The 26,563-nt window shown below is 33.1% G+C and overlaps 1 protein-coding gene across 1 annotated transcript in view; it reads right to left on the bottom strand.

Annotated features, from left to right (window-relative positions):
• LOC149413985 (uncharacterized) overlaps window positions 1-26,563 on the bottom strand; it is a 45,450-nt gene that overhangs the window by 2,642 nt on the left and 16,245 nt on the right. Inside the window, exons 4-6 of the mRNA XM_089643957.1 lie at window positions 13,294-13,325; window positions 12,606-12,935; window positions 630-744 (exon numbers count right to left, since the gene is read on the bottom strand). Of these exons, the coding sequence (XP_089500083.1) occupies window positions 630-744; window positions 12,606-12,935; window positions 13,294-13,325 (477 nt within the window). The remainder of the gene's footprint in view (window positions 1-629; window positions 745-12,605; window positions 12,936-13,293; window positions 13,326-26,563) is intronic.

Raw genomic sequence — 26,563 nt, 5'->3', positions numbered from 1 at the left:
TAATTATTTTCACTTATTAACATTATACATTGTCTGTTGGTGTATAGTAGCTGAGAGAGGTGAATTTGGATTACTCTCATCGTAGCTTCTGTCATTCGGTCATCATACCTTAGAAAGCCCATATTCGATATAATCCATCTTTTTATGTTATGTAATGTACTTATTTGATTAAGTTCACTTAGAATTGTAATGTGCTCATCTCAGCACAGGAATTTTCTAGAGACACGAACAGCGGAGGACAAAAAAATTCCGATATCACCGTGATAAGTCATGATATAGAATGATCTTTTATAACACAAAAATACACTTTACATACAAATCTTATAATCTTAAATTATTTTTGGAATGGAGAACATTTAAAAGAGATACTTTATTTAAGTGGTAAAATATGGCATGGCAACTGCTTGAAGAACTAGGAATTAACATTTCACGTTTTCTTAGTTCGACAGTTTCCTGCAAAGCAATATGACAAATGTAAAATGAAACGTACTGATGGACGACAAGAGGTGAAGGAGAAAACAAGCAGCTGTCCTGACTGCGTCGTCTGAAACTACTTTGTGATAATATACTTAATGCAACTTACTAGTTGGCTGAACACTCCCAGCATACTGCAAACATTCCTTCTTTACATCCGGAAGGTGGATGTCTATATCCATATACGGCATTTCACCTGCGCCTACTTCCTGGTATCCTGGTTCCGTCTTGATGGAAAAATTCTCTTGGTTGGGAAGGTCCATGGCACTGCTGTTATGTGATGGTAATTGGTTAATTAATAAATATTAATTAATAAGTACAGCAAGGCTCTAATAATAAGGGAACTTGAACCTTCTGTTCGCGAATTCGAAGAATCTTATATTTAAAAACTTATTTGCGAAACATTAATGGCCAAGTCATCAATAATAAAATCAACTCAAATGGAAACCCAATACTAAGTTTGTCCCCTTTTAAAAATACCACTAGGCTCGGTTAGGTTAGGTAACGATACGGTATAGGTTAGATTATGGGTCGCCATTTGGTCAGTTTTTTTTTATCTGGAGAGTACATACAACATGACTCCTACTTCATAAAAAAAATGTGACCGCTCTTGAAGCTTCGTTAACCATAAGCTTGAAAGGAAAAAAAAAACGAACCTCGACACAAAAATGGCTCAAGGAACGAATTAAATTCTGTGAACGAATAAATGTTACAATAAAAGATATAAATTTGTTTTAGACCACTTTTATTTTAATTGTACTCTACCGGTTTCGGAAGCACCCTTCCTTTGTCAGGAGAATATTAAAACTTTTAATATTCTCCTGACGAAAGAAGGGTGCTTCCGAAACCGGTACAGTACAATTAAAATTATAGTGGTCTATAACAAATTTATATCTTTTATTATAAATTATGACGATTCACAAAGTAAATGCTTATTAAAAATATGTAATAAATTTTCCAATCATACTGTTTAATTCGCTACATACTTTTAAATACATTTGAACTTATCCAAAAATATAACAAGAACTTCGTTCCTGGCATCTCTATAAGAGCAATTCTTGCTTGAAGTATACCCAAAGTTAGTCAAATCATTATACATTATAATCTCAAATAATCCTTCAAAACTTCACGTCCTTTTGTCATGCCTGACATTTTTTATTTTATTTTATTAGTTAAATGTACGCTTACAAACAATTACGTACGACGGCTCCCTATGCCGACTGAGAAAGGTTGATTCAACCACGATACAGATGATCCAACTTGGTTGAACGATTATGTGATTAGATGTTCTAACCGTTCTCCTTAATAGCCACGCCACATATCACATACAACGCATCTCCACATGGTTCAACATTCGGCTTAACTCAACCAGATTGATAAAACCGCTTAACTAAACTAAATGGTATGTAAGGCACAATGCGTGAAGACGCACATAACCTCAATTAATTTGAACACAGAATATGGAACACGATCGATGGCATAACTCTCGGATTAATCCAGTAATATTTAAAGTAAATGGGTACTCACATTATCTTCTTACTCACAGTTAGCTGTTCAATGATCACAAGGGATTGCACATTTGATATTTACAACACATCAAGCTGTAAAGCGTCTTGTTCATTTGACAGATAGGCCGTAGCATAAATAAACAACTCACTAGATCGATATCTTCGGGCTTTTTGTACCAAGTAAATTAGTCTTCTATTTAACCATAGATATGCTAATAGACAAATTTTATGTGTTGCAAAAACTACGTCACACAGGATAGAAAAAACTAAAAAACGGCTTAACCGTAGACAATATAATTCTTATTCGGAGCCTACCCCAATCACAAGACAAAAATATGATTATAAAAATAAACATGTTTGAAATGTGGAAATACTCCCTCACAATAAGAAAGATCCATTCGACAAAGTGATGTTATGCGAAAATGAGCTTAAAGTATTTTTATTTATAGCTTATTTTCTCAGGACAGTGCTGTCAGGTGAAATCTGGTTGTTCTGAGATAAACAATCTGTCGTAAAAATAAACAAAACTGACTTAAAATTTGATAGCTTTTAAATTAATGCAGAACTATTATAAGGTTATCAAATATGAAATATGAATAATATTCACGTATTATATGTTATATGCTTTTAACGAAAGTATCGAATTTTGAAATTTCCTTGCTTTAACAGAAAAATGAAAAACACAGTGGATGTTTGTATTTCGTTTTAACATAAGTAAAATTTATACAAATGTATTAAACAAGATTTTATATTTAAGGTCATGGTTTCCTTATCAGAAAAGCGAATTTCTTTGGTCTTTTATGAATGGAGCAACGATTCCTACTTTGGTTGTATTGCATAAAATATAAATTTTAATGCAAGTTTTTTTTAATGATTAATATATAATGTAAATAAATATAGTTATTACAGAAACAAAAGTTTTTTGGAAAATTACTAATATAATTTGTATATTAATATAAATATAACAAAAACAGGAAAGCAATAATATATAAGCACAAAACACATTTAGAGGGTGTAAAAAGACAATATAAAAATACATAAACAGAAAATACAAGAATATGTTAGTACAAAACACATTTTAAAAAAGGTGTTGATATATAGGAAAAATAAATAAAGGAAAATACCATCTGTAATATTTAAAGGCTTTGAAACGAATAATATTAGAGGTAGAAGAATTCCTAGCAGACTAAGTTTGCCAAAATAATGGCAGAACCATATCAAGAAATATTTCGGGTGAAGGTCAGGTGTCATAATACAATTGTTAAAACAAACAGAATTATGAGAAACTTCCTCATAAGGAAAAAACATATTAATTTAGGATTTTTCAGAATATATATAGAATATTGCAATGCTTTAACACAATCCTACCACTGTTTGAGATTTGGAAATACTGCAAATAAATGCCTTAATAAAATAAAGAATCCAAAATGTATGCACTGCGCCGAAGACCACCAATACCAGGGATGTAAAATCTGGACCGCCCCCCAAATGTGCCAACTAGTGGGTTTCCAATCTAAAGAAAAAACTAAATTACCCAACAGATCACCTACCAAACATTTAGAAATTAAGTTAAGAAATTTCATGTCAAACATTGCTCAACAAAAAATCTAGTACGATTCGAAATAAACTGATATTACCCAAAAACAAACCATCAACCATACTTATTAAAAATTTTGATTTCATATCAAAACAATAAATTAGAAAATATTTTCGAAATTCGGATATACGAATGTACAACCACTAATACTTGTAACTATGTTTTCCCCCAAATTTCAACGGTTTATCAATAATTCACCAAAATATTCGATGTATATCCAGCAATTTCGATGAGTTCATTATTAAAATCAATAATTTGAAAATTCAACCGAAATGCATAGTGTTAACAGAGACATTCACAAATGATGATTCTCCCGCCTATCACCTACCAAACTGTAATTTCATCCCGACAACAATAAACATTAATAACAATAGCGGAATTGCAGTGTTCATTTATACTAAATTCAGTATTGTCACTATTTTAGAACACCCGATATTTCTTACTAACTGCATTCTAATTGAAATAAAACTCGATAAATATATTAATCATATAATTGCCATTTACAGAACACACGAATCCAATATTTTATTATTTAGGAACCAAATGAAAAATATTTTATTTACACTACAAGATAAAACCTGTTTCGATGCTGGCGATTTTAATATTAATATTAATGAAAATTCAGAAAGTCTTTTTAAAATGCGTGCATAAATTGTATGACTAATAGATTTTAAATCATACTCTTCTTCAATGATAAATTATACTACCAATCTTTTGTATGTAGATGATAAATTGAAGATGTCCACTGAAAAATTCACATTATTACCCTTCATTAGTATTCTGGGCAATGAGGAGCAGTGTTGGCTCGTGGCTTTTGGGTATACCAGAGTGCTATTTATAGTATTGTATGTAGATTTTCAGGAAAACCGAATTTTCGAAAAAATATTAAAACTCGTTTTGAGCTAAACTTAGCACGCTTATTTTTGTTGTTTGTTTTTGGGGTGTTATGCCGTGTTGCGCTAACTCCTTCTTTAGCCGACGTTTCGGACAGCATTGCAGTGTCCATCATCAGGGCACATCCGGTAGATCCGAAGATGTGACACATGTCTCAGTATTAATCTTACGCTCGTAACGGCAGCCCGCACGGTACTGTCTTCGCGCTCTCGTTACACCGCAACGTAACACTTTCATGACGGTAGAAGAGTTGTTGAATACGCTAAAAAATGAAGTTCAAAAAATACAAACCGTTAAAGACTCGAAAACCAAAACTAATATCGAAAAAATTATTATTGATCTTGACAATGAAGTGAAATCTGAAATATTAAAAATGCAACAACAAATAATTCAACTACAAGACAAACTTATCGAAAAAAACGACCAAATGGTGGGAAACTTTGAAAAAATAATGAAAAGCGCATCAACACCATCCTATGCACAGGTATTATCAACAACCAAAGTCACTCCTCGAGAAGAAGAGAGATTCTCAATCATCATTTCGTCGACCAAAAATAATGCTAAAGCAGAAGAAATTGAAAAGATAATAAAAAAAGAAATAAATTAAAGCAACATAAAGACAGGAATAAATGGTTTGAGAAAAACAAAAGAAGAAAAAATAATAATATCATGCCCAAAAAAGGAATATGCAAATACCTTAACCCCCGAAATAAAAAAACTGAAAACCGATTTGGTGGTAAATGAAATTCAAAAGAAAAGACCAAAAATAATAATAAAAGGATTAAAATCCAATCTTACTGAAGACGAAATAGTTTGCGGAATAATTACCCAGAACGAAGGAATTGAAGATGTTTACGAGGAAAGTGAAGACAACAAAATCACACTTATAACGGAGATAAAAAACACAAACATAAACGAAAAGCAGCGCCAGTTCACTAGCTACATCATGGAAACTAGTGGCAAAATGCGAAAAAGTCTCCTTGCACTCGGTAAACTAAATATACAGTTTCAACGAGTAAAAATTGAAGATTGCGATCCACTGACTCAATGTTTTCATTGCTGTATGTTCATGCATTCGGCTAAAAGATGCCTACACCGAACCAGCCCTCCAATTTGCCCACACTGCATGGGCGATCACATCCTTTCAAAATGTCCGGGAAGAGAAAAAACAGTACCAGCATGTGTAAACTGCACCAGACAAAATTCTAAATATGGAGAAAAAAACACCACGGACCACGCAGCCAACAGTATTAGGTGCAACTATAGAAACAAAATGCTGAAAATTGCGAGGGATCGCATCGATTACGACTAATGATGCATATTATTAATTACAAGTGTAACGAAAACCTAAATAATATGCACAATATTTTCAAAAAAATATTACGAAAAGCCCGCCCGCAAAAAGTTAACACGCAGTGATAATGTACAAGCCAACACATATAATATTATAATTGCAAATGTGAAGTGTATTCCCAGCGCCAACATTATTGTTAATTTTATTACTACCTCAAAATGAACGACTTTATAATAAACGCAATAGATAATTCATATAAAATAGACGAAAGGATTTTTGACACGGTAAATAATACAAACGATTTTATAGATATAAAACCTACAGCCAGCCTAATAATAATACACATGACGTTAGATCTTTGGAAAAAAATTTCCAAGAATTTCTAATAACAACTATTAAATAGACTTGACTGTATAATATTATCAGAAACGCATTCATCGAGTGAAATTAATTATAATATACCGGGTTACTCGTACTATGCAACAAAATTTAAAATTAACAGAAATAGCGGCGTCGCCATATTTGTATCAAATATTTACGCTGTCACAAGTGTAAATGAAATAATGGTGAATAATGTCAATTTATTAAACTTAGAGATAAATTTTATGAATTATTCATTTAATATCATTGCTATTTATCGGACACACTCTTCTGCTATAACCACATACATAGAAGAATTTAAAAAAATATTACAACAACATAGAAACAAAAAAACAATACTCATCGGAGATATTAACTTAAATATCGCTAATGACTACTCCTCTAACGATAAAGATAACTATTTAAATATGTTAGCAGAATTAAATTACATTTCATGTATAAATTCATACACCAGAAACATTATCGGACAACGACCATCTTGTATCGATCACATATTCACAAACACCAAAGATATACAAAATATATCATCTGCGGTAATTAAAACATCTGTAACGGATCATTTTGCATGTATATTTAATTATGACTACAAACATCAAAACCTCTCATTACCAACCACAACGAACGTTAATAATACTGATAAATACAACTATAGTATTAATATAAATTCTCTCACTAAAATATTAAGTAACGAAAAAGAATGGCAAGAAATATATCAATGTAACGATGTAGAAGAATGCTGCAAAATATTTGATAAAAAACTGAGTTTTCACATAAATGCTTGTAGAAATATTAAATCTAACAAAACATCTTCAAAACTAAAGTCAATCAAACCATGGATAACTCACGGATGAATCATCTCAATTAGACACAAAGAAACACTCTACAAACAATATACAAAACAACCGGAAAATATAACATTACAAAAACATTTCAAAGCTTATAAAAAAAAACTTATATATCTAATAAAAAACACAAAGGATGACTACTACAAACAAAAACTTGAATTATCTGGAAATGACAGTAAAAGGATTTGGTCCATCATAAATGAAATTGTCGATAAAAAAACATTTAAAAAATAAAACAATCAACAATGTAAATCATAATGATTCAAAAATCTGCTGTAAAGATAAACCTCTAGAAGCCGCAAATGTATTTAACAATTTTTTTGCTAATGTAGGAAAAAACCTCGCTAAAAAAATCCAACAAGGCCTTACCCCAAATGACCCAAATACTACAGTAAATAATGAGCATAAATTTGAATTATTTCAACCAACAACACCAGAAGAAATTGAACAAATTATTACAGGTATGAAAGGAGGTTCTGCCCCTGGTTTTGATGGGGTCACAATACAAACACTGAAATGTATAAAAACACAAGTATCAAAACCATTAACTCATATAATCAATACAAGTTTTCAAAGCGGAGTTTTTCCATCCATGTACAAACAATCTGTAACTATACCAATATTTAAAACCGGCAATCCGGAAGAACCAACCAATTACCGCCCTATTTCTTTACTATCAAACATTGCAAAAATATTTGAAAAAATTGCCAAAAAAAGAATAACTCAGTTCATAAAGATTAATAATATAATTCATGAAAATCAGTTTGGATTCATGGAAAACAAAAGCACAAAAAACGCCATCGCTAAATTATCTAGTACCATACAAGACGCTTTAGACAAAACATTAAAATGTGTTGGTATTTTTGTTGATCTCCAAAAAGCCTTCGACAGCATATCTCATGTCAAACTAGTACAAAAATTAAAGATCGTAGGTTTTAATGACACAGCATTAAGTTGGCTAAAAAGTTATCTTCACCAAAGAACACAAGTTGTAAAAATTAATCACGCATCTAGTCTACCACTCACAAGTGATTTTGGGATACCACAAGGTACTGTTTTGGGTCCTTTACTTTTTATCATGTACGTAAACGATATTTTCAAACAAAACCTCAGTGGAACAGTTATATCTTACGCAGATGATACAATTATCATAATTAAAGGTAATGACTGGAAAATTGTAAATGAAAATGCAAATAATGACATCCAAATTCTAAAAAACTGGTTCGATACAAATCTACTTACAATTAACGCAAAAAAAACAGTTTATATACCATTCACAATAAATAAATTCAAAACTAACCCCAACATTCATATAATAATACACAACAAAAAATGTAACAAAGATGTTTGTAATAAATCATGTACCATACTAAACCAAACAACTGAAATAAAATACCTCGGTGTAATTGTAGACCAACATATGAAATGGAACAGACACATATGTGAACTTGTTAAACGCATTAGAAAATGTATCTATATATTCATTAGATTAAGAAATGTTCTCAAGATAAACAACCTGAAAAAAGTCTATTACGCACTAGTCCAATCATTACTTCAGTATGGAATCATTGGGTGGGGAGGTGCATATGAAAAATTTTGAAGCTCTGTTAAAGTGGTACAAAAACTAATTATCAAAGTTATTTTGAAAAAAAAAACAACTTTCTCTTCAGCATCATTGTTAAAAATTTTCGAAGTACCAAAAATTGAAGACCTCTATAAAAAAGATGCAATATTACAAATATATAAAGAAACTGTAGTAAAAAAAAAAAATTTAACTCATCCTTAAGGCATAATTTTAACATCCAAATTCCTCTATTTTCAACACAACAAATGCACAATAACTACATTTACAAAGGCATAAGATATTTTAATAGTCTTCCCGAAGAAGTGAAAAAAATACCAGATTTTATTTTATTCAAAAAGAAGGTCAAATTTATCTTTAAAAAAAATTAATATCACCTATCAAATGTTATAACTTCAATTCATGTTACAACAAAAATTAACGTCACAATCCCTTTTTAAGTTTATATTTATTGTACTGTAATAATGTTAATTACTGATATAAACATGAAATAATTGTCAAATAACTCCTACGCCAAGCTCAAGAGCTAGCACTCTTCAGTGGAGTAGAATTTCAACAACATATGTTTTACACTATTACTTATTATTACCTAATTTTATGTACAATGTAACAATGTTATAAGTTAAACAATAAAAAAAAATAAAAAAAAATGTGTGTTCTGCTATCCTTTTGGAAATCGTCCGCTCTGTCTGGCCTACATAAACCTTGTCACAACCAGAGCAGCTGAGTTTGTACACTCCATCTGCTTCCAGAGGAAACTTAGTCTTTGCAGACCTCAGTAGATCTTGGATTTTGGTGGTGGTTCCGAAGAATTGGCATTTCGCACTTGGACGGGCCCAGGCCACAAATAAGTAAGCACAAACTCGACAACCAAAATTTACACATCTTCGGATCTACCGGATGTGTCCTGTTGATGGACACTGCAACGCTGTCCGAAACGTCGGCTAAAGAATGAGTTAGCGCAACACGGCATAACACCCCAAAAACAAACAACAAAAATGCTTTTGGCCGTGAGAATCTAAAAACTTACCTTAGCACGCTTAGTTGATGAGTTCATGTTATCGTAATTAGTCCCAGAATTTCTGAACTGAAAGAAATCCCGATTTCTAGAAATCTGGGATTGGTGAATGTTGCGTGTCGTATCTTGTGATTGTCCTGTTTTATATTTAAATTCAGTCAAGCCTAAGCTCTCTCACTTTCTCATGTTATAATCTTGGTGTGTAGAGCCTTTCACATTATTTTTTACTGTCTATGCCACCTTTTATATTAAATATGTTTGTCTATGGCACGTCATAGTGTAATATTGTCATGAATTTCGCGTCTATAATATCTTGTGTCTGAGGTCACGTCAAATTTTGTTTTGTTTAAAAATAGGGTGGTGATTCCAAATTAGGATTCAATTCTACATTATCATTCAGTCTATGTTCATTATCAATCAACTCTCGCTTCTCTTTCTGAGTTTTAAGTCTACCCACTTGTTTGTGAATTATTCCTTGAATAAACTAAGTAGTAACCATATCAAGCCAAAGCACAAGTGTTTTACTTAGAAAGAGAACCTCTCAACACCTCAATCTCTCTCAAAACGGCAAACCAATCCTTGGCGTGATAACGAAGGAAGCAAACAAGCCGATCAGCCTTACAACCTGACTGGAGGCTTCTGGAAGTCACGATCGAGGACGCTGCTCAGTGAAAACATATAAATCAAATATAAAAGTTAGTCAAAAATGCCCATAAACAACATATTCCGCTTTTAATGATGTTAGTAGGAGTAACAAACAAAAATACTAGAGAAATTTACGGGCAAAAATTTTCCTGCTTATATCATCTTTGGGAAAATGTAAAATTACAAAACTTTTATAAAACTAAAACAATAGTTTGGCAAACAAATATTAATGACCACCATAATTATTTATATTTTTATAATAATAAAATGAAAACGGAAAGAAATGTTCCAATTACCAAACAAAAAACAGTTTTTCGATATTAGATGAAAAATCAAAGCAGAAACTTCCTATACAATATAACATTCCAACAATGCTGAAAAATTTTCCAATATGTTTAATAAAAAACTTAACAACAGAGGTATCATTATACACAATTTCCAAATTCAGACGTCTACAACCTTGGATCATCACTTGCGGTCTTATAAAATCAATTAGAGAAAAAGAAAAATTATATAAAAAATATTCATATGATGAAAAAGTCAAGAACTTTCTAAGAAAATATAGAACTAAATTAACGAGTTTCATTAAAAAAAGTAAAAACGACTTCTTTATAAAAATTATTTCTACTTCCGAAAACATTCTGAAAGATATTTGAAAAACGGTAAATTATGCAATCGAAAACAAGAAAAAAATAATACTATTAAATAAATTAAACACGAACATAATATTATAGATGTATCCAGAGACCCTAAACAAACAGCAAACATTTTTAATTATTATTTCTCTAAAGTAGAAAATAACCTCGCTGAAAAAGCCTCTACACTTGCCTAAACCCGCAACCAGTAATACACAAAACCAAAATACACTATTCGTTTTTTTAAAAACTACTCACTCCGAAATACAACATATAATAGAAAACATGAAAGGCGGCTCTTCTCCAGGTGTTTTCTCTGTCTATACCAAAGAAATTTTAAATTATCTGTTGCATTTATTGTCGAACTGGGTTGATGTATAAAAACATATTTTTTTTATTATTTTACCGAGAATAGCCACAATTTAAAAAAAAATTATTGGCTTTAAAAATGTGTTTTAGGAATACCAAAAATACTGATTTATTTTCAAATGTATTTACGGAGATATGGAAGATTTCAAGAGCAATATAGACCATCGTTACATTATAGACGCGGGCGGGTTAGAGAACATAACAAAACTAACTGCACAATAAACTGTTACTCATTGAAAACTTCCAATAAAATTAAATACTTAGGAATAATTTTAGACTCAAACGTAAAGTGGGAAGATCGAATAAACCTTACCATAAAAAATAACAAAATTAGTTGATTTATTTTTGAAAGTTTGACACATCTCTTATTGGAACATCTAACGTCAATCTACTAAGCTATAGTACAATCAAATCTCCAATACGCTGTAGAGTCAGCTGGGGAGCTGCATACAAAAAAAATCTACTGCCTGATGACATTGTGCAAAGTTTTATTATAAAAAGTCAAGAGATTAACAATACACCCAATTTTTGATGTATTGTAAATAAAGAGTTTAAAGTTTCGAATTTAATGATCTTCGAAAAAAATGTAAGTATTAAAATAATAAAAGAAAACATAATCACAGCTTTTTAACTGATAATCATACTCGTCAAAAGCATATAATTCAAACACAAAAATGTAACACCACTTTTTCTCAACATATATTTTCTATAACAAAGTGTATATCGATACAATTCACAAATACTTGTTGGACAACAAGTTAATTTTTTAAATCAACGTAGACACACACGAAAGTCAAATCAGATTATTATAAGTTGTTTAAATACATAATTCAAAGAAAATTCTAAGGTTGGGTACAAAAATGGGTTTCCATAATTAACAGCTACAATTCTTAGATGCACAATGAATGTACGTACAAGTTATTGTATGCTATTGTTAGTATTAATTTTACAATGGTAGAAATTAATGTGACAAATATTATTTATATTCTTAGAATTATGCTGGCAAATAAATTGCTATGGGTTTTATCTTATTGCTTAAAAGGTTTATTTCCAGTATGGGTACGCATATGACGAATAAAATGCCCCTTAAGAGCGGAGGAATAGGTACAGAATGCACATTTATAAGTTTTTTTTTTCAGTATGGGTAAGAATGTGATGTTTAAAATTTCGCTTAACAGAACATGAATAGCTGCAGAAGGAACATGAGTAAGGTTTTTCTCTTGTATGGGTAAGCATGTGACGGTTGAATGTTCCCTTATCAGAACTTAAATAGTTGCAGAAGGAACATGAATAAGGTTTTTCTCCAGTATGGATAAGCATGTGACGATTTAAATTTCCCTTTTCAGAACATAAATAGCTGCACAAGGAACATGAATGTGGTTTTTCTCTAGTATGGGTAAGCATGTGACGGTTTAATTTTCCCTTTTCAGAACTTGAATAGTTGCAGAAGGAACATGAATGAGGTTTTTCTCCAGTATGGATAAGCATGTGACGATTTAAATTTCCCTTTTCAGAACTTGAATAGCTGCACAAGGAACATGAATGTGGTTTTTCTCCAGTATGGGTAAGAAGGTGATTTTTCAAATTTGCCTTTATAGAACATGAATAACTGCATAAGGAACATGAATTTGGTTTCTCTCCAGTATGGGTAAACATGTGACGTTTTAATATTCCCTTAATAGAACATGAATAGCTGCATAACGAACATGAATAAGGTTTTTCTCCAGTGTGGGTAAGCAAGTGACATTTTAAATTTCCCTTTAGAGAAGAAGAATAGTTGCAGAAGGAACATGAATAAGGTTTTTCTCCAGGATGCGTCTTCAGGGCCAATGTCAAGTCTGAAAAAGATAGTGGATAAAGCCCAATAAGTTTGTATTATTTTAAATGAAAACAAAATAATATTAATACGGGTTCAGACAAATCAAACTGATTTTACCTGCAGTCTGGTTAATACTTTCAGAGTGCTCCAAGCATTCCTTTTTAACATCCAGCAGGTCTATGTCTATTTCCGTATAAGGAATCCCACCTCCGTCTTCTTCTCTGTGTCCTGCCTGGATCGGAACAGTCTCCACATTAATGCTACCTGGAATAAAAAAACATCAACACAATGATATGTCAAGACGTACTGTGACAAGAGTGTCGGCCTGCGATTTGCGGGTACAAATTTCCATTAAATACATGTTAAAAAAAATAATCTAAATTATTTGTCATTTAAACAAAATTAATAATGCCATCACCGAGTCATTCACACGTAAGGAAAACTTTTTTTTAAAACAACAATAAACATATTAGTTTTTACAAGAACTTTATGCTTTGAAACACACTTTCCGAGAAAATGCTGGAGAAAAACGAATACGATTCAAAATAAAATGACGGTACTTATTACATATCGCATTAAAGATACTATTGAGAAATTACGAAGGAAAGGGAAATATGAAAAGAAATTTTTTATTTTTTTTTACTTTTAAACACGATGGCAGCTTTTTTCAGCGATTGTGTTCTATTCTTGAGAAGGTTAAGTTTCTTAATGCCAACCAAATAATGAATTCCGAAATCCCCTTCATAGGTCAGGATACAAGTTTAATTTAAAATACACGTTACAAATATTTTATTATCTCAAATTATTCTTTTTTTCTTAGGAACAGAAAACGTTTAGAAGAGATACTTTATTTTATTTTATTTACGATAAAATATGGCGAGGCATCAGATTGAGGAACAAGGAATTCTCTGCGGGCATTGTATGTTCACATTTTCTTAGATCGACGGTTTCCTGCAAAGCAATATTACAAAGATAAAATCAAAAGTACTGATGGACGACAAGAGGGGAAGGAGAAAACCAACAACTGTCCTGACTGCGTCGTCTGAAACTCCTTTGTGGTAATATACTTAATGCAACTTACTAGTTGGCTGAACACTCTCAGCATACTGCAAACATTCCTTCTTTACATCCGGAAGGTGGATGTCTATATCCATATACGGCATTTCACCTGCGCCTTCTTCCTGGGACCCTGGTTCCTTCTTGATGGAAAAATTCTCTGGCTTGGGGAGGTCCATGGCACTGCTGTTATGTGATGGTAATGGGTTGATTAATAAACATTTATTAGCGAGTCCACAACGACCCTTATAATAAGGGAGCTTGAACCCACTGATCACGCATTCGAAGAATCTTACATTTAAAAACTTAATTGTGAAAAATTTATGGCCATAACATATTCAACAACAATCACCAACAATAATCGAAAATTGTGCTAAAAACATTCTAAATTCGCTGAAGTTGAAGTTGAACTTGGGACGAGAATCGGTAACTGTTGTACGCCAGATGTTTTCAATGTTATTCTTGGAAACAGTGAAAGCCCTAACAAGTGCCCAAGGTGATTTATTATTCCGTCCGCCGCCTTTTATTTCGGAACAATGCACCACTAACATAATCACCAGAAACAAGTGTACAAGGAGATGGACCTTCCGAGCGTCACAAGGTTTGTTATCTATGTGAGGATACTGTGTCAGCGCTTAATTAGCAGCAGACACATACCTGGACGGATGACGAACCTCGTGCTGGCACTGTTGGTGGCGCGGTGCACTCTTTCGCTGCAGTAGCTGGTCCAGTTTCCTCACCACCTGGGATTCTTGCTGCAGAGTCTCCATCCTCTACCTTCGTCGAATGTCACAGCGGTGCTGCCAAGGTCTGGAATCCATGAGAGGACATTGTGTCAGCGCTCTATTAGCAGCAGACACATACCTGGAAGGATGACGAACCTCGTGCTGGCACTGTTGGTGGACGCGGTGGACTCTCTCGCTGCAGCAGCCGGTCCAGTTTCCTCACCACCTAGGATTTTTGCAGCAGACTCTCCATCTCCGTGTCACCTGTTTCTGTACTTCATTTTATTTAACTTAATTTCAATTTGTAATATTTATATTATTTTTTTTTGTAATATCAGCATTAACTGTACAGCGCCCCTGAGGTGATATTTCGCAAAAGCGGCGCTATAAAAATCATCCAATAAATAAATAAATAAAATCAAATCAACACAAATAGAAAACCAATACTTAGGTAGTTCCCTATTGACAAAGACCACTATCTTCCCACTACCTACCTACTCCTACAAACTCTGCCACTGGAACTCAGCACAATTCCATGCATCCCATATAAGCTTAAAATATTGGAAAGACATGTTACTGGTAGTTTGTTGTTATAGCTAAGATTATAAGTCCATTTCGTCAGTTTTTTACTCTGGAGAACATAAACAACATGACTCCCGCTATATTAAAAAAACAAATTGTGTGCTCTTGAAGCTTCGTTAACTTTAAGTATGAAAGGAAAAAAAACGAACCTCGGCACAAAAAGCTGCTACTCAAATAATAAAAAAATATATATTTTTGCGGTTTCATTCGCTTCATCCTTTTATATACATTGAACTGTTCCAAAAAGATAACAAGAACTTCGTTCTTAGCATCTCTATCAAAGGACTTCTTTCTTGTAGAATACTCAAAGCTAGTCAAATCATTAAACATATAATGTCAAAAAATCCATCAAAACATCACGTCCTTTAGTCGTGCCTGACATTTTTATTTTATTTTATCAGTTAAATGTACGCTCACAAACAATTATGTATGACGGCTCCCTAGGCCGACTGAGAAAGGTTGATTCAACCACGATACAGATAATCGAAATGGTTGAACGATTGTGTGATTGGATGTTCTAACCGTTCTACTTAATAGCCACGCCACAGATCACATACAACGCATCTCCACATGGTTCAAGTTGAGGTTAAACTCATCCAGATTGATACAACTTCCCAACCAAACTAAATGGTATGTAAAGCACAATGCGTGAAGACGCACATAACCTCAATTAATTTGAACACAAAATATGGAAAACAATCGATTGCATAATTCTCGGAATAATCCAGTAATATTTAAAGTAAATGGGTACTCACATTATCTTCTTACTCACAGTTAGCTGTTAAATGATCACAAGGAATTGCACATTTGATATTTACAACACATCAAGCAGTAAAGCGTCTTATTCATTTGACAGATAGGCCCATACATAAATCAACTATCTATAGATTGATAACTCCGCCCTCTTTCCATACGTTTGTTTGGTCAAGTTTTAACCTTAGATCTGACAAATTTGTATTCATCCGCATCGCTGACGTCACACCACACCATCGACAAAGGATAGAGGAAATTTAAAAAAAAGGCGCAACCATACACAATATAATTCTTCTTCCGAACCAACCGAAAACCAAATTCATTAGCCTAAAACATAAGTAAAATGTCACCCAAGACCACAAGGTCCCATCTGACAAAGCCCTGTCCTAAGAAAGAAATGACCTTTAAAGTATCTTCCTTTACAGCTTATCTTCTCAGGACAGCGTTTTATCAGAAGGAAGCTGAAAAAAAACTCGTAATTATATGTACAATATTTTTTTTTTAAATATAAACATGAAATACAATAATATAAGTACAAAACACATTTAGAAGGTGAATTTAGAAGAAATTACTGTATCAATATAAAACTAGCTGTTGGAAATGATAAATATTTTCTTTCAACATCCAACGCTATTGAAAAAAATAAATAAGTTAATAAGGCAGTCAATGATTTAACCTACTGTTTTAGCTGTATAAGCGTGTAATTACATTATTATTTTTTTTGTTTCCCTCTTACTTATCTTATTAATTAAATATTTATTTTCATATATAAATTGTAATTATATACTTTTGTGATACTTTTTAGTTTTAAAAACTTTATATGCCTTTTAGATATTTTTTACTTAGGAATAGTAGACAACATAAAGAATGTAACAGTGTAAACAGAAAAGTAAATTTAACAATATGTTATTGTTTTCACAATACATATTGGCACCTGATAAATAAATAGGGTATAAAAATAACAAATAAAAACACCAAATACAAGAGTATTTACACACGAAATAAATTTAAAGAAGGTATTGAGAGAATATTCATTACGGTGTAAAGTATGTAATAAAAAAGTAGAACTATATGTACTAGACATATAAAATAAACTAATTTGACATTTTTTTTATTAACACTAGTGGTGACTGAAAATGGGCTGCAGACTAATACGGCCAAACTGAATAATGTAAACGCCGCATCAGAGAATATTTGGCTTAACATTACAATATTTGACTTATATATTTATTTTTTGTTATTATTCAACTACTCATGTAGAGATGTCAATAGAAAATGAATTGGCAAGGATACACCACAACCATACAATGGACCTGATTTGATGAGGAGCATGGCAGTACTACGATAGTTAAAAGACGCTTATAGGAAAAAATTGTGGTCCCAATTGGTTTTAACTTATAAAGAAATTAGTTATGACAACCAGTTCTTCCTATATTTAGCATATTTTAAATGTCACAGTACTGCCATTTTCTTCATGGAGTCAGGTCCATTGTATGGTCGTGTATCCTTGCCAATTAATTTTCTATTGACATTGGTACACCATGCATTGATTATAAATTATACAGTAATTTTGATAATGAATTGAATCTTTTTTTTAATGTTCGTTACAATTAAGCCAATCAAAACATATACATTTGGCAATGGTTTCTTTTAACGGGCACAAGATATAAATTTTCGCAATTATGATTTAGTACATACTCGACGACATAATGAATTTCAAGAGCGTTGATAGCAAATTTCTTAGTGGGATAATTTTAGCAAAACCTTTCTGTGGGACGGTACTCGCTTGCTAGGATTGATGAATTTATGGGATCATATGGGTCACCTATACAAGATATTTTACATCTATGTTCTGCCATCCCCTGTGCAACAAGAGCAACGCTGCTGGTTGCAGAGAAGACATGACAGGGTCCTGCACTCATTTCTGTAAAAAAAATATATCATAGTTATTGAAGAAATTGATGAAAAGATTGACATATTAGAGGAACAAAACAATTCCCTTTTAAGTAATATAAAACAGATATGTACCTTCATTTTCTACTAGCATCCCCTGTGCAGCAACGGGTAAGCTGCTGGTTGAGATATTACGCTCCGAAATAAATATAATTATTACATTAACACTCCCGTACCGGACGGGGGTAACACACTTACACTAACGAGAGTTTTATGCTATATCTAAGTTGTTTTTTACACCACATACTCTGTAATTTAGTTAATCCTAAAAAAACTATTTGGTTATCGATCTGCATTTAAAAAATATATATTTTATTTCTAGTTTCTTAGATATTAAATAATTTGTACAAAATTCCGGCAAAATTCCTGTCCCCTGCCCCGCACCTCAGCTTCGTAGCATCGGCTAAAATTCCCCCGTCCCCATCCCCACTATCCGCTCACCACCGAGAACGATCCAGCGAGCTACGAACTGGACCGTAAAAGTTGCATTTTATGGAAAGGGCTAACTCCCGGTCGCGTACACTGCACTACTGGTATTTCCTTTTGCGATGCTAAAATGTTCACTTGCCGGACAAAGATCGGCCTGTCTAGCTTGCATCCGGTAAATGTTTCATGTTTAGAGACAACATTAAAATTATATCTGTCTCTGTTTCTCACATGGAAAAGAAATCGGTCAGAAAGAGACACATATTTTGTATACATTTTTAAGTAATTTGAAGGAACTTGAATAAAAACAGAGTACTATATGGTTAAAAAGTCTATCGCAAACGTCTGTTAAATTTTATATTGGGTTACAGTTGCTAATTCTCTTAATTTTCGTGGTAAATAATTCTCTGCAAAACCGGACTAGTTTCGCCCTGCTATGGGCATCTTCAGACTGGTAAGTAGTTCATTCACACCTACTTGTGAAATGGTGTTTATAAATTAATATCTATTTCAGGATTGTAAAATATTTATTCTGTACTTTTAATATTAGAATTTATGTAATCAGTCGGCATGTATTTATTGCAGTTTCTTACGGCATATTTACCAATGTTTTAAATTAGATCATAAAATTCTATGGTTTTAATTCATTTGTGTGAAAGCTGCACAAGAGCCCCAACAGTCCTATCCAGTGGAACTATGGCATCCCCAATTGGGGTATTTTGTGAGGCTGAAGATAGTGGGGATGGCGAGGGGGAGGATATGGGTAAGACAAAGGTGGAAGTACATGCATATTCACATCTAGTTACCATATAGGCTTAAGTCATTTCAAGCAACGTTTGGATTCTACATGGTGGTCTTTCACTAGGGCGATACTGAAAGCATCTACCGCCCTGCAACTTGATATTATATATTTTTTTCTTTCATAAATATTACAGCATCCGTTGTCGAAGGGTAAGGCTCTAGACTAGTAAACCGGAGGTCGCGGGTTCAAATCCCGGTGTGCGCAAGTAAATTTTAATCTTTGTGATATTTCACAATTTACTGACTAGAATTCATTTAGGTTGTTGCTTGAAATAACTTTGACCTTGTTTGGTGACCAGTACTGAATAGCCAGCTATTTCCCCAACTTCCTCTTCTCCATCTTCTTCCCCTCCCCACTACCTTTAGCCTTACAAAATACCAGTACCGGCTCGTGACTTTTGGGTCTACTATTAATTGTAATATTATCACTCTTTCAAATTTTATTTGATTGATTTGTGTTATTTCACAATTAATTAATTAAAATAATATATAGTCTATTTGCGGCACGTTCCAGAGTGGAAGATACTATCAGTATAGCCCTGGTGTAAGACCACCATTCAGAATTGAAACGTTGCTCCAAATGGCTTTAGCCGTGTTTAGTGACTAGATCTGAATAGCCAGGTACTTCCCCACCTTCCTCTTTCCCTTCCCCACTTACCTTCAACCTCACAACATCCCCCAATTGGGGATGCCATAGTCTCACTGGCTCCAGACGGGAGCAGTTGGGACTCTTGTGAGGTATTCACTATAAAAAAAATAAAAAAAACTCTAGTACACCTAAAAGTTCCGAGCCGCCACTCCAACATACCCCATTTGGGAATGCCATAGTCTCACTGGTTCCAGAGGATTGGATAGGAGCAGTTGGGACTGTTGTGGTGTTTTATATAGAAAAATCAAAAACAGGAATATCTGAGGTTACAGTAAAATATAATTTACTCCACGTTTAAGTTCTAAAAATACCTTTTTTTTCACTATATTCGAAAAATTCGTTGTATTTCGAACCCCTCGACATACAAACGAACCCATTATTTATGGTAAGGCAAACACTACGATTTGACCCTAAATGTAAATATACTACATAATATCATAAATTAGGAATTATAACCTTCACTAACATCTAAATATTCCATAATATTCGAAATAACATCCGTACCTAGTTTAGTAGTGGTAGGTTTTTAAAACTTAAAAATATGTATTTATAAATAGATCCATCATTTACGGACCACCCTGTGCAACAAACTAGCTACGCTGTAATCGCCAATCGCCAGTCGACATTCAGAATCGAGGAGTTATGCTCGTTATCGGCCCGCCTTCCCTGTTTTGTATGGAAAAAGGCGCATTATTATCTAAATTCATTAGAATATTAACTACGACTTTATTTATGAAAATATTTTGATAATGACTTCTGAAACACTTCGAATATACTCCCCCCTAATTATTACGAAAACAAATTACACAATATTATGCCATTAACATCCTTTAATAAGCAAAACAAATTGGGGTCTCTAGTGACCCCCCTTCGGATCTTATGTGATTTTTTTCTCTCCGGGACGAAAAGGTTAACCGAATCAACAAAACATATTGTTATTATTATAGGCTGATGCATTATAGAATACCTTTTAGGGTGTAGTCATTATCGTGGAGGGCATCACAATACGTTCTGTATGATCCTGGTGGAACACGGATACTATCTAAAAACGAAAATAAATTCAATTCTCATGTGAAGTTAAGTTAAAAACTCCTTGGGCAATTTTCTGAAATATTCTTCAGACTCAAAAAGCGATTTTATCTGAAACAAAACGTAATTCGAAAATATTTTCCACCGAATCTGTATTTTGACGGTTCTCTTGAGCCAATACATTGCAAATTGAGAGGTTAAGATTAACCAAAATAAAATATTTGTCTGTATCTAATATCTCCCAAAATTGCCTGAGTGATTAGTTATGGATGAAACGCTTAAAACGAGATTAAAAATAGATTCGAACCCGTATTTTGGTAATCACCATGTGTCTGAAGTTCTCTTGGTAAATCTACATATTTTTGAATGCCGGGAAGATTGAGTTGAAATGGACTCTCAGAGGTTATGGTAGGAAACTTGTGTCGAATAGTCTCTGTCCGTACATCCTTTCACACAACACGTTTTAAGGACTTTATCGGTAGGCATTTTCACACATAAATCAACTGTTTCACACAACCAGATATTTTAAAATGTTTAACAATGTTATGATGACAAACAATGGCGTCCGTCAAACTTTGTTTACAGTTTTTTCGAGGAAGTGAAATGGCGGGAAGCATGAGTCGGCCACCTAGCGGCGAGAACACGCATTACACGGTTTGCGAACTCTCTCTTTCTGGCACACGCGTCTTATGGTAAAGTGAGCGAGAAACAAAAAAAGCATCGCCGACGTCACAAAAATAGATTTTCAAAATGGCTACAGTTTGTGTTGACGTTTTTAAGCGGAGTTATACTTCCCCGGGCCCATAATTAAACAACTCACTAGATCGATATCTTCGGGCTATTTTCACCATAGATGTGACAATATTTAAATCAAAATCTACGATTTAATATTAATTTCAATGATATATAACACCCATAGTGGACTAGATAGCCAACCTGGCGGCCATTGCTGTAGGACTTTGAAGCCATCTTGTAAGAGTCAGATCACGGTGGGAATTCAAAATACATGCATTCTATCGTACATTAAGAACATATTTGTTTAAAAATCTTTTTATCAAATGTATACTATATTTCTAATTGAATATTGAGTAAATGATTAGTAAATAAATAAATGGATTATTAACCGCCTCACGGAATGTGTAACAAAAGGCTTTTCTAATTATGGTTAAATATATTAAAATAAGTTATTGTGAAAGAAAAAGGACTGGATTTGACAAAAGTTTGATTGGGAATTGGGAAAAGAGAAAAAAATGACGTATTTTATTCTAACAGGATAGGCTCCTGGGTTTTTATTAGAAACTAGAATATATACACTCATTTTTCAAAGCAACACAACTAAGCATAACAAACACTGTTTTGAATGGTAACAATTATTTTATAAGCAATAATTATTATATAACTGAAACACTCATCCACATTGAAAAATCTCCTGATAAAAGATACATGACGCCAACGGGACACGTGTCCTTTCAATTTTCGGTCGACAGCTCTGACCACTGAGCTATGGCGGCTTATCTCTTATCCGCGAAATAATTCAATATATACTAGTGTTTCATTCAACAATTACTGCTAGTTATATTTTTTCACCTGAAAACAACCAATTTTATTTTATTTGTTGCGTTGGCGTTATGTATCTTTTATCAGAAGATTTTTCAATGTGGATGAGTGTTTCAGGCTAATAATTATTGCTTATAAAATATTTGTTACCCTTTGTGCTATGCATAAAAAATCTTGTCTTAAACATTAGTTTACCAAAAAAAAATACTGTTTTGAATGATTTCTGCTTTTACGTTGTACTTAAAAAGTTTACAATGGGATAAAACAATATGCTGCAATAACGTATATAGTCACATACAACAACAACAACAACAACAATACGGAGAGTGCACACGCATTATTTCTATCCTAACAAAATCATCTAAAGCAGTCATAAAAAGTATTAAATTCAAAGTGTTTCACCTAATTATATTAAATTAACACTGGCTTAAAGTTTACTAATTGTCAGAAAAGTATATAGTGCATTAAAAGTGTATAAAACAAGGATTAGTGTAATCAAGTGACAGTTGTTATAAGCCCCCCGCGCCCGCACCTACACCGCCCGCGCCGCCAGCGGTAGTACTTACACGCCCTACCAAAAATCCAGGGGTTCACAACTGTTTAAAAAAAAAATAAAAAAAATAACAATGGCTCTGAGTGATAAAGCTTCGCAGTACATTATTTATTTATTTATTTATTTATTTATTTATTAAACGCCATAAAAGGCTTTTACAGTAATGTGAAACATGGGATTATAAGTACACAGTTCAGGGCTGTCAGAGACTTGACAATTAGAAATAGCATTTTTCATTAAAATAATACATCCACAAGCAGTTTTTATTGATGCTATACATATACATTTCACATATATGTATATATGTGGAATGTATATGTATAGAACACCATATATATGTTACACATAAAGAAGAACACAACAGTCAGTAAGATGCAGTACAAACAGACATTTAACATTTCACAAACATATCAATTACATTCATAACCAAGTATTTTTGCCTTGATGCAAGACGGTGAGGTTTTGAAAATATCAAAAAGGTCTGTATACGTGTTGGCAGTGCGGTGAAAACGCGCCAACGGTGAATGATACAAATAGTTAGTGCTATGATTGTCACTGTGGAAAAGATGGTGGAGTCGAGTTGATTTAACAGGGACACGAAAATTTATAACACTTAACATTTGAGGGCAGTCTATGAGATTGTTCAGTAATTTAAAAAGTATAAGAATGTCATTAATAGTTCGCCGGGTAGAAAGAAGTGGTAGATTTAGACCAGACATTAATGTATTATAGCAGATATCAATTACAGGCTGTCTCAATTTGAATTGAACGTATCGAAGAAATTTTCTTTGTACTTTCTCCAAGCGGTGTAAGTTACAGGTATAAATCGGAGACCATACAGGAGATGCATATTCTAGGTGCGATCTCACAAGAGAGCAGTAGAGTAATTTAATTGACTCAATGTTTTGAAAAGTCCTTGTGTTACGCATTACAAAACCTAGAATTTGCATGGCCTTATTGGAAATTGTTTCACAGTGACGATCAAAGGTAAGTTTTCTGTCAAAAATAACACCAAGGTCTTTGATAAATGGTACTAATGCAATTTCATTATTGTTAATTGAATACGATATGGTTATTGGAGTCCGTGAACGGTAAAAACACATGTGGAAACACTTTTTTACGTTTAGGAATAATTTGTTTATTTCACACCAGCTAGCAAGTCTATCTATATTATGCTGAAGGATAAGTGCATCATTTAAACATTTTATAATCTTAAAAAGCTTTAGGTCATCTGCAAATAGAATGAATTTGACATTTTCGAAACATAAAGATAAATCATTTATAAACAATACGAAGAGAAGTGGGCCCAGATGAGAGCCTTGAGGAACTCCAGATGTTACTTTAAATTTATATGAGACTTTATTATTTAATTTTACCATCAGTTCGCGGTTACAGAGGTAACTTTTCAACCATTTTAGGAATGATCCATGTATACCAAGGGCTTGCAGTTTCGCGAGAAGGATATTAATATTTAACTTATCAAAGGCTTTTGAAAAGTCAGTATATATTGAATCTACTTGTGCACGAGACGTGAAAGCTTCACAGATATAGTGTTCATACAATAGAAGATTGGTTGTGGTAGACCGACCGGTCACAAAACCATGCTGTTCTGGAGTAATAATATGCCTAAACTTAACAGCAATTTTATCTAAGACAATACTTTCAAACATTTTCGGGGTGGTAGACAGTATGCAAATTGGTCTATAATTTAAAACACAATTTTTATCACCTGATTTAAATACAGGTGTCAAGTGATTAAGTTTCCAAGGATCAGGATATATTCCAGTTTGAAGTGACAGATTGAATATGTGTTGAAGTGGAGCTGCTATAAACTGAGCGCATTCCTTTATGAATACCGGTGGAATTTTGTCAGAACCTGACCCCTTCTTACAATCTAGAGATCTGATCTTTGTATTAACATCATCCAGAGAAATGTGGCATGTTGATATGTCAGTTACATTGGTGTATTTAAATTCAGGTATAGTTACATTATCATTTTTCTGTTCATAAACACTTGAGAAATGATCAGCAAAGAGGTCAACTATTTCTTGATCACTGTCGGCACGTTTTCGCCCTGAATACATTGATCGAGGACAGCCGTTGTTGTCTTTAAGAGAATTCACATAATTCCAAAAATGTTTTGGATTTGACTTGATAGTCTGCTCTACATCTGTAATATAATCTGAATAGCATTTTTTAGATAGACTTTTACATTTATTTCGTAAAACAGAAAAAATTTTATAGCAGTCAGTGGAGTTATCGGATTTAAAGTTAATGTGGGCAATTTTTTTACATTGAATGAGTTTTTTTAGTTCAGTACTAACCCATTTTGGGTAACAGTCGTTACGTTTTACAATAGAAGTTGGTATGCAATTTTCAATAGTATCATAAAGGTTTGAATTGAACACATTTGTTGCTTCTTCTACGTTTGTAGACATAAAAATGCGGGACCAATTGAGCGAAGAAAGATATAACCGCACTTGATTATAATCGGCTTTCTTGTAGTTTAGTTCGTGAACGGGAGGTTGGGGACTAAGGAGTTCAATGGGTGCCAAATAAATGGTCGCTTGTAAAGGGGGATGATGAGAGTCAATGGATACTATTGATTCACGCGATTCGCTGACATTACTATTATTTATGTTTGATATGACAAGGTCAAGAATTCTGTCATTTATATTTTTAACATGATTTAATTGTTTAAGGTTGAGAAAGTTGATGATATCAATGATTAATTGGGCTTTAGCAGAAATGGGATTTGAAGACTCGGTGGGTTGTACCCAGTTTACATTTGGGAGATTAAAATCCCCAAAAATTATTAATTTTGCATCAGGATATTTCAATTTCAAAGATTCAATTTCATCACAATGTTTACAATACACATCAGCACTAACTTGGGGGGGGATATACACACACACAATTATTATTTTTGTTGCTTTGAGTTTCACTAATATAGCTATTTGTTCAATGTTTTTATTTTTTAGTTTTAATAGTTTTGAATGGAACATCTTTCTGATCGATATTAAAACCCCGCCGCCAATAATATTTTCACGATCCAGCCGGTAAACATCGTAGTTGGTGAAGCCTAATTCAGGGGAAGATATATTTTCATGAAGCCAGGTTTCTGTTAGGCAGTACACATCGTTATTTATCGTTGGAATATTACACCTTAGGGTGTTGAGCTTGGTACGCAAACCTCTAACATTTTGGTAGTAAAATGTTAGTTTCGTGGGGAGTTTTTTGTATTTACAATAACAGGTTTATTGTTCTTATATTTGATTGTGAGACCTATTTCACCGTCTCGGGTTCTTTGGTCTAGGGTTAATCGTAAATTGGCGAGATAATTTCTTTGGGCTGGAGTTTGGTCGGAATAAATTTTAATGCCAGGGTACTCTGTTATGCTATTTTTTTTTCGCAAAAT

Source organism: Hesperophylax consimilis, chromosome 20 (genome assembly GCF_061612785.1).
Source record: "Hesperophylax consimilis isolate HC1 chromosome 20, BYU_Hcon_1.0, whole genome shotgun sequence".
NCBI classification, from domain to species: domain Eukaryota; kingdom Metazoa; phylum Arthropoda; class Insecta; order Trichoptera; family Limnephilidae; genus Hesperophylax; species Hesperophylax consimilis.
This window is presented reverse-complemented; position numbering and strand designations above follow the sequence as displayed.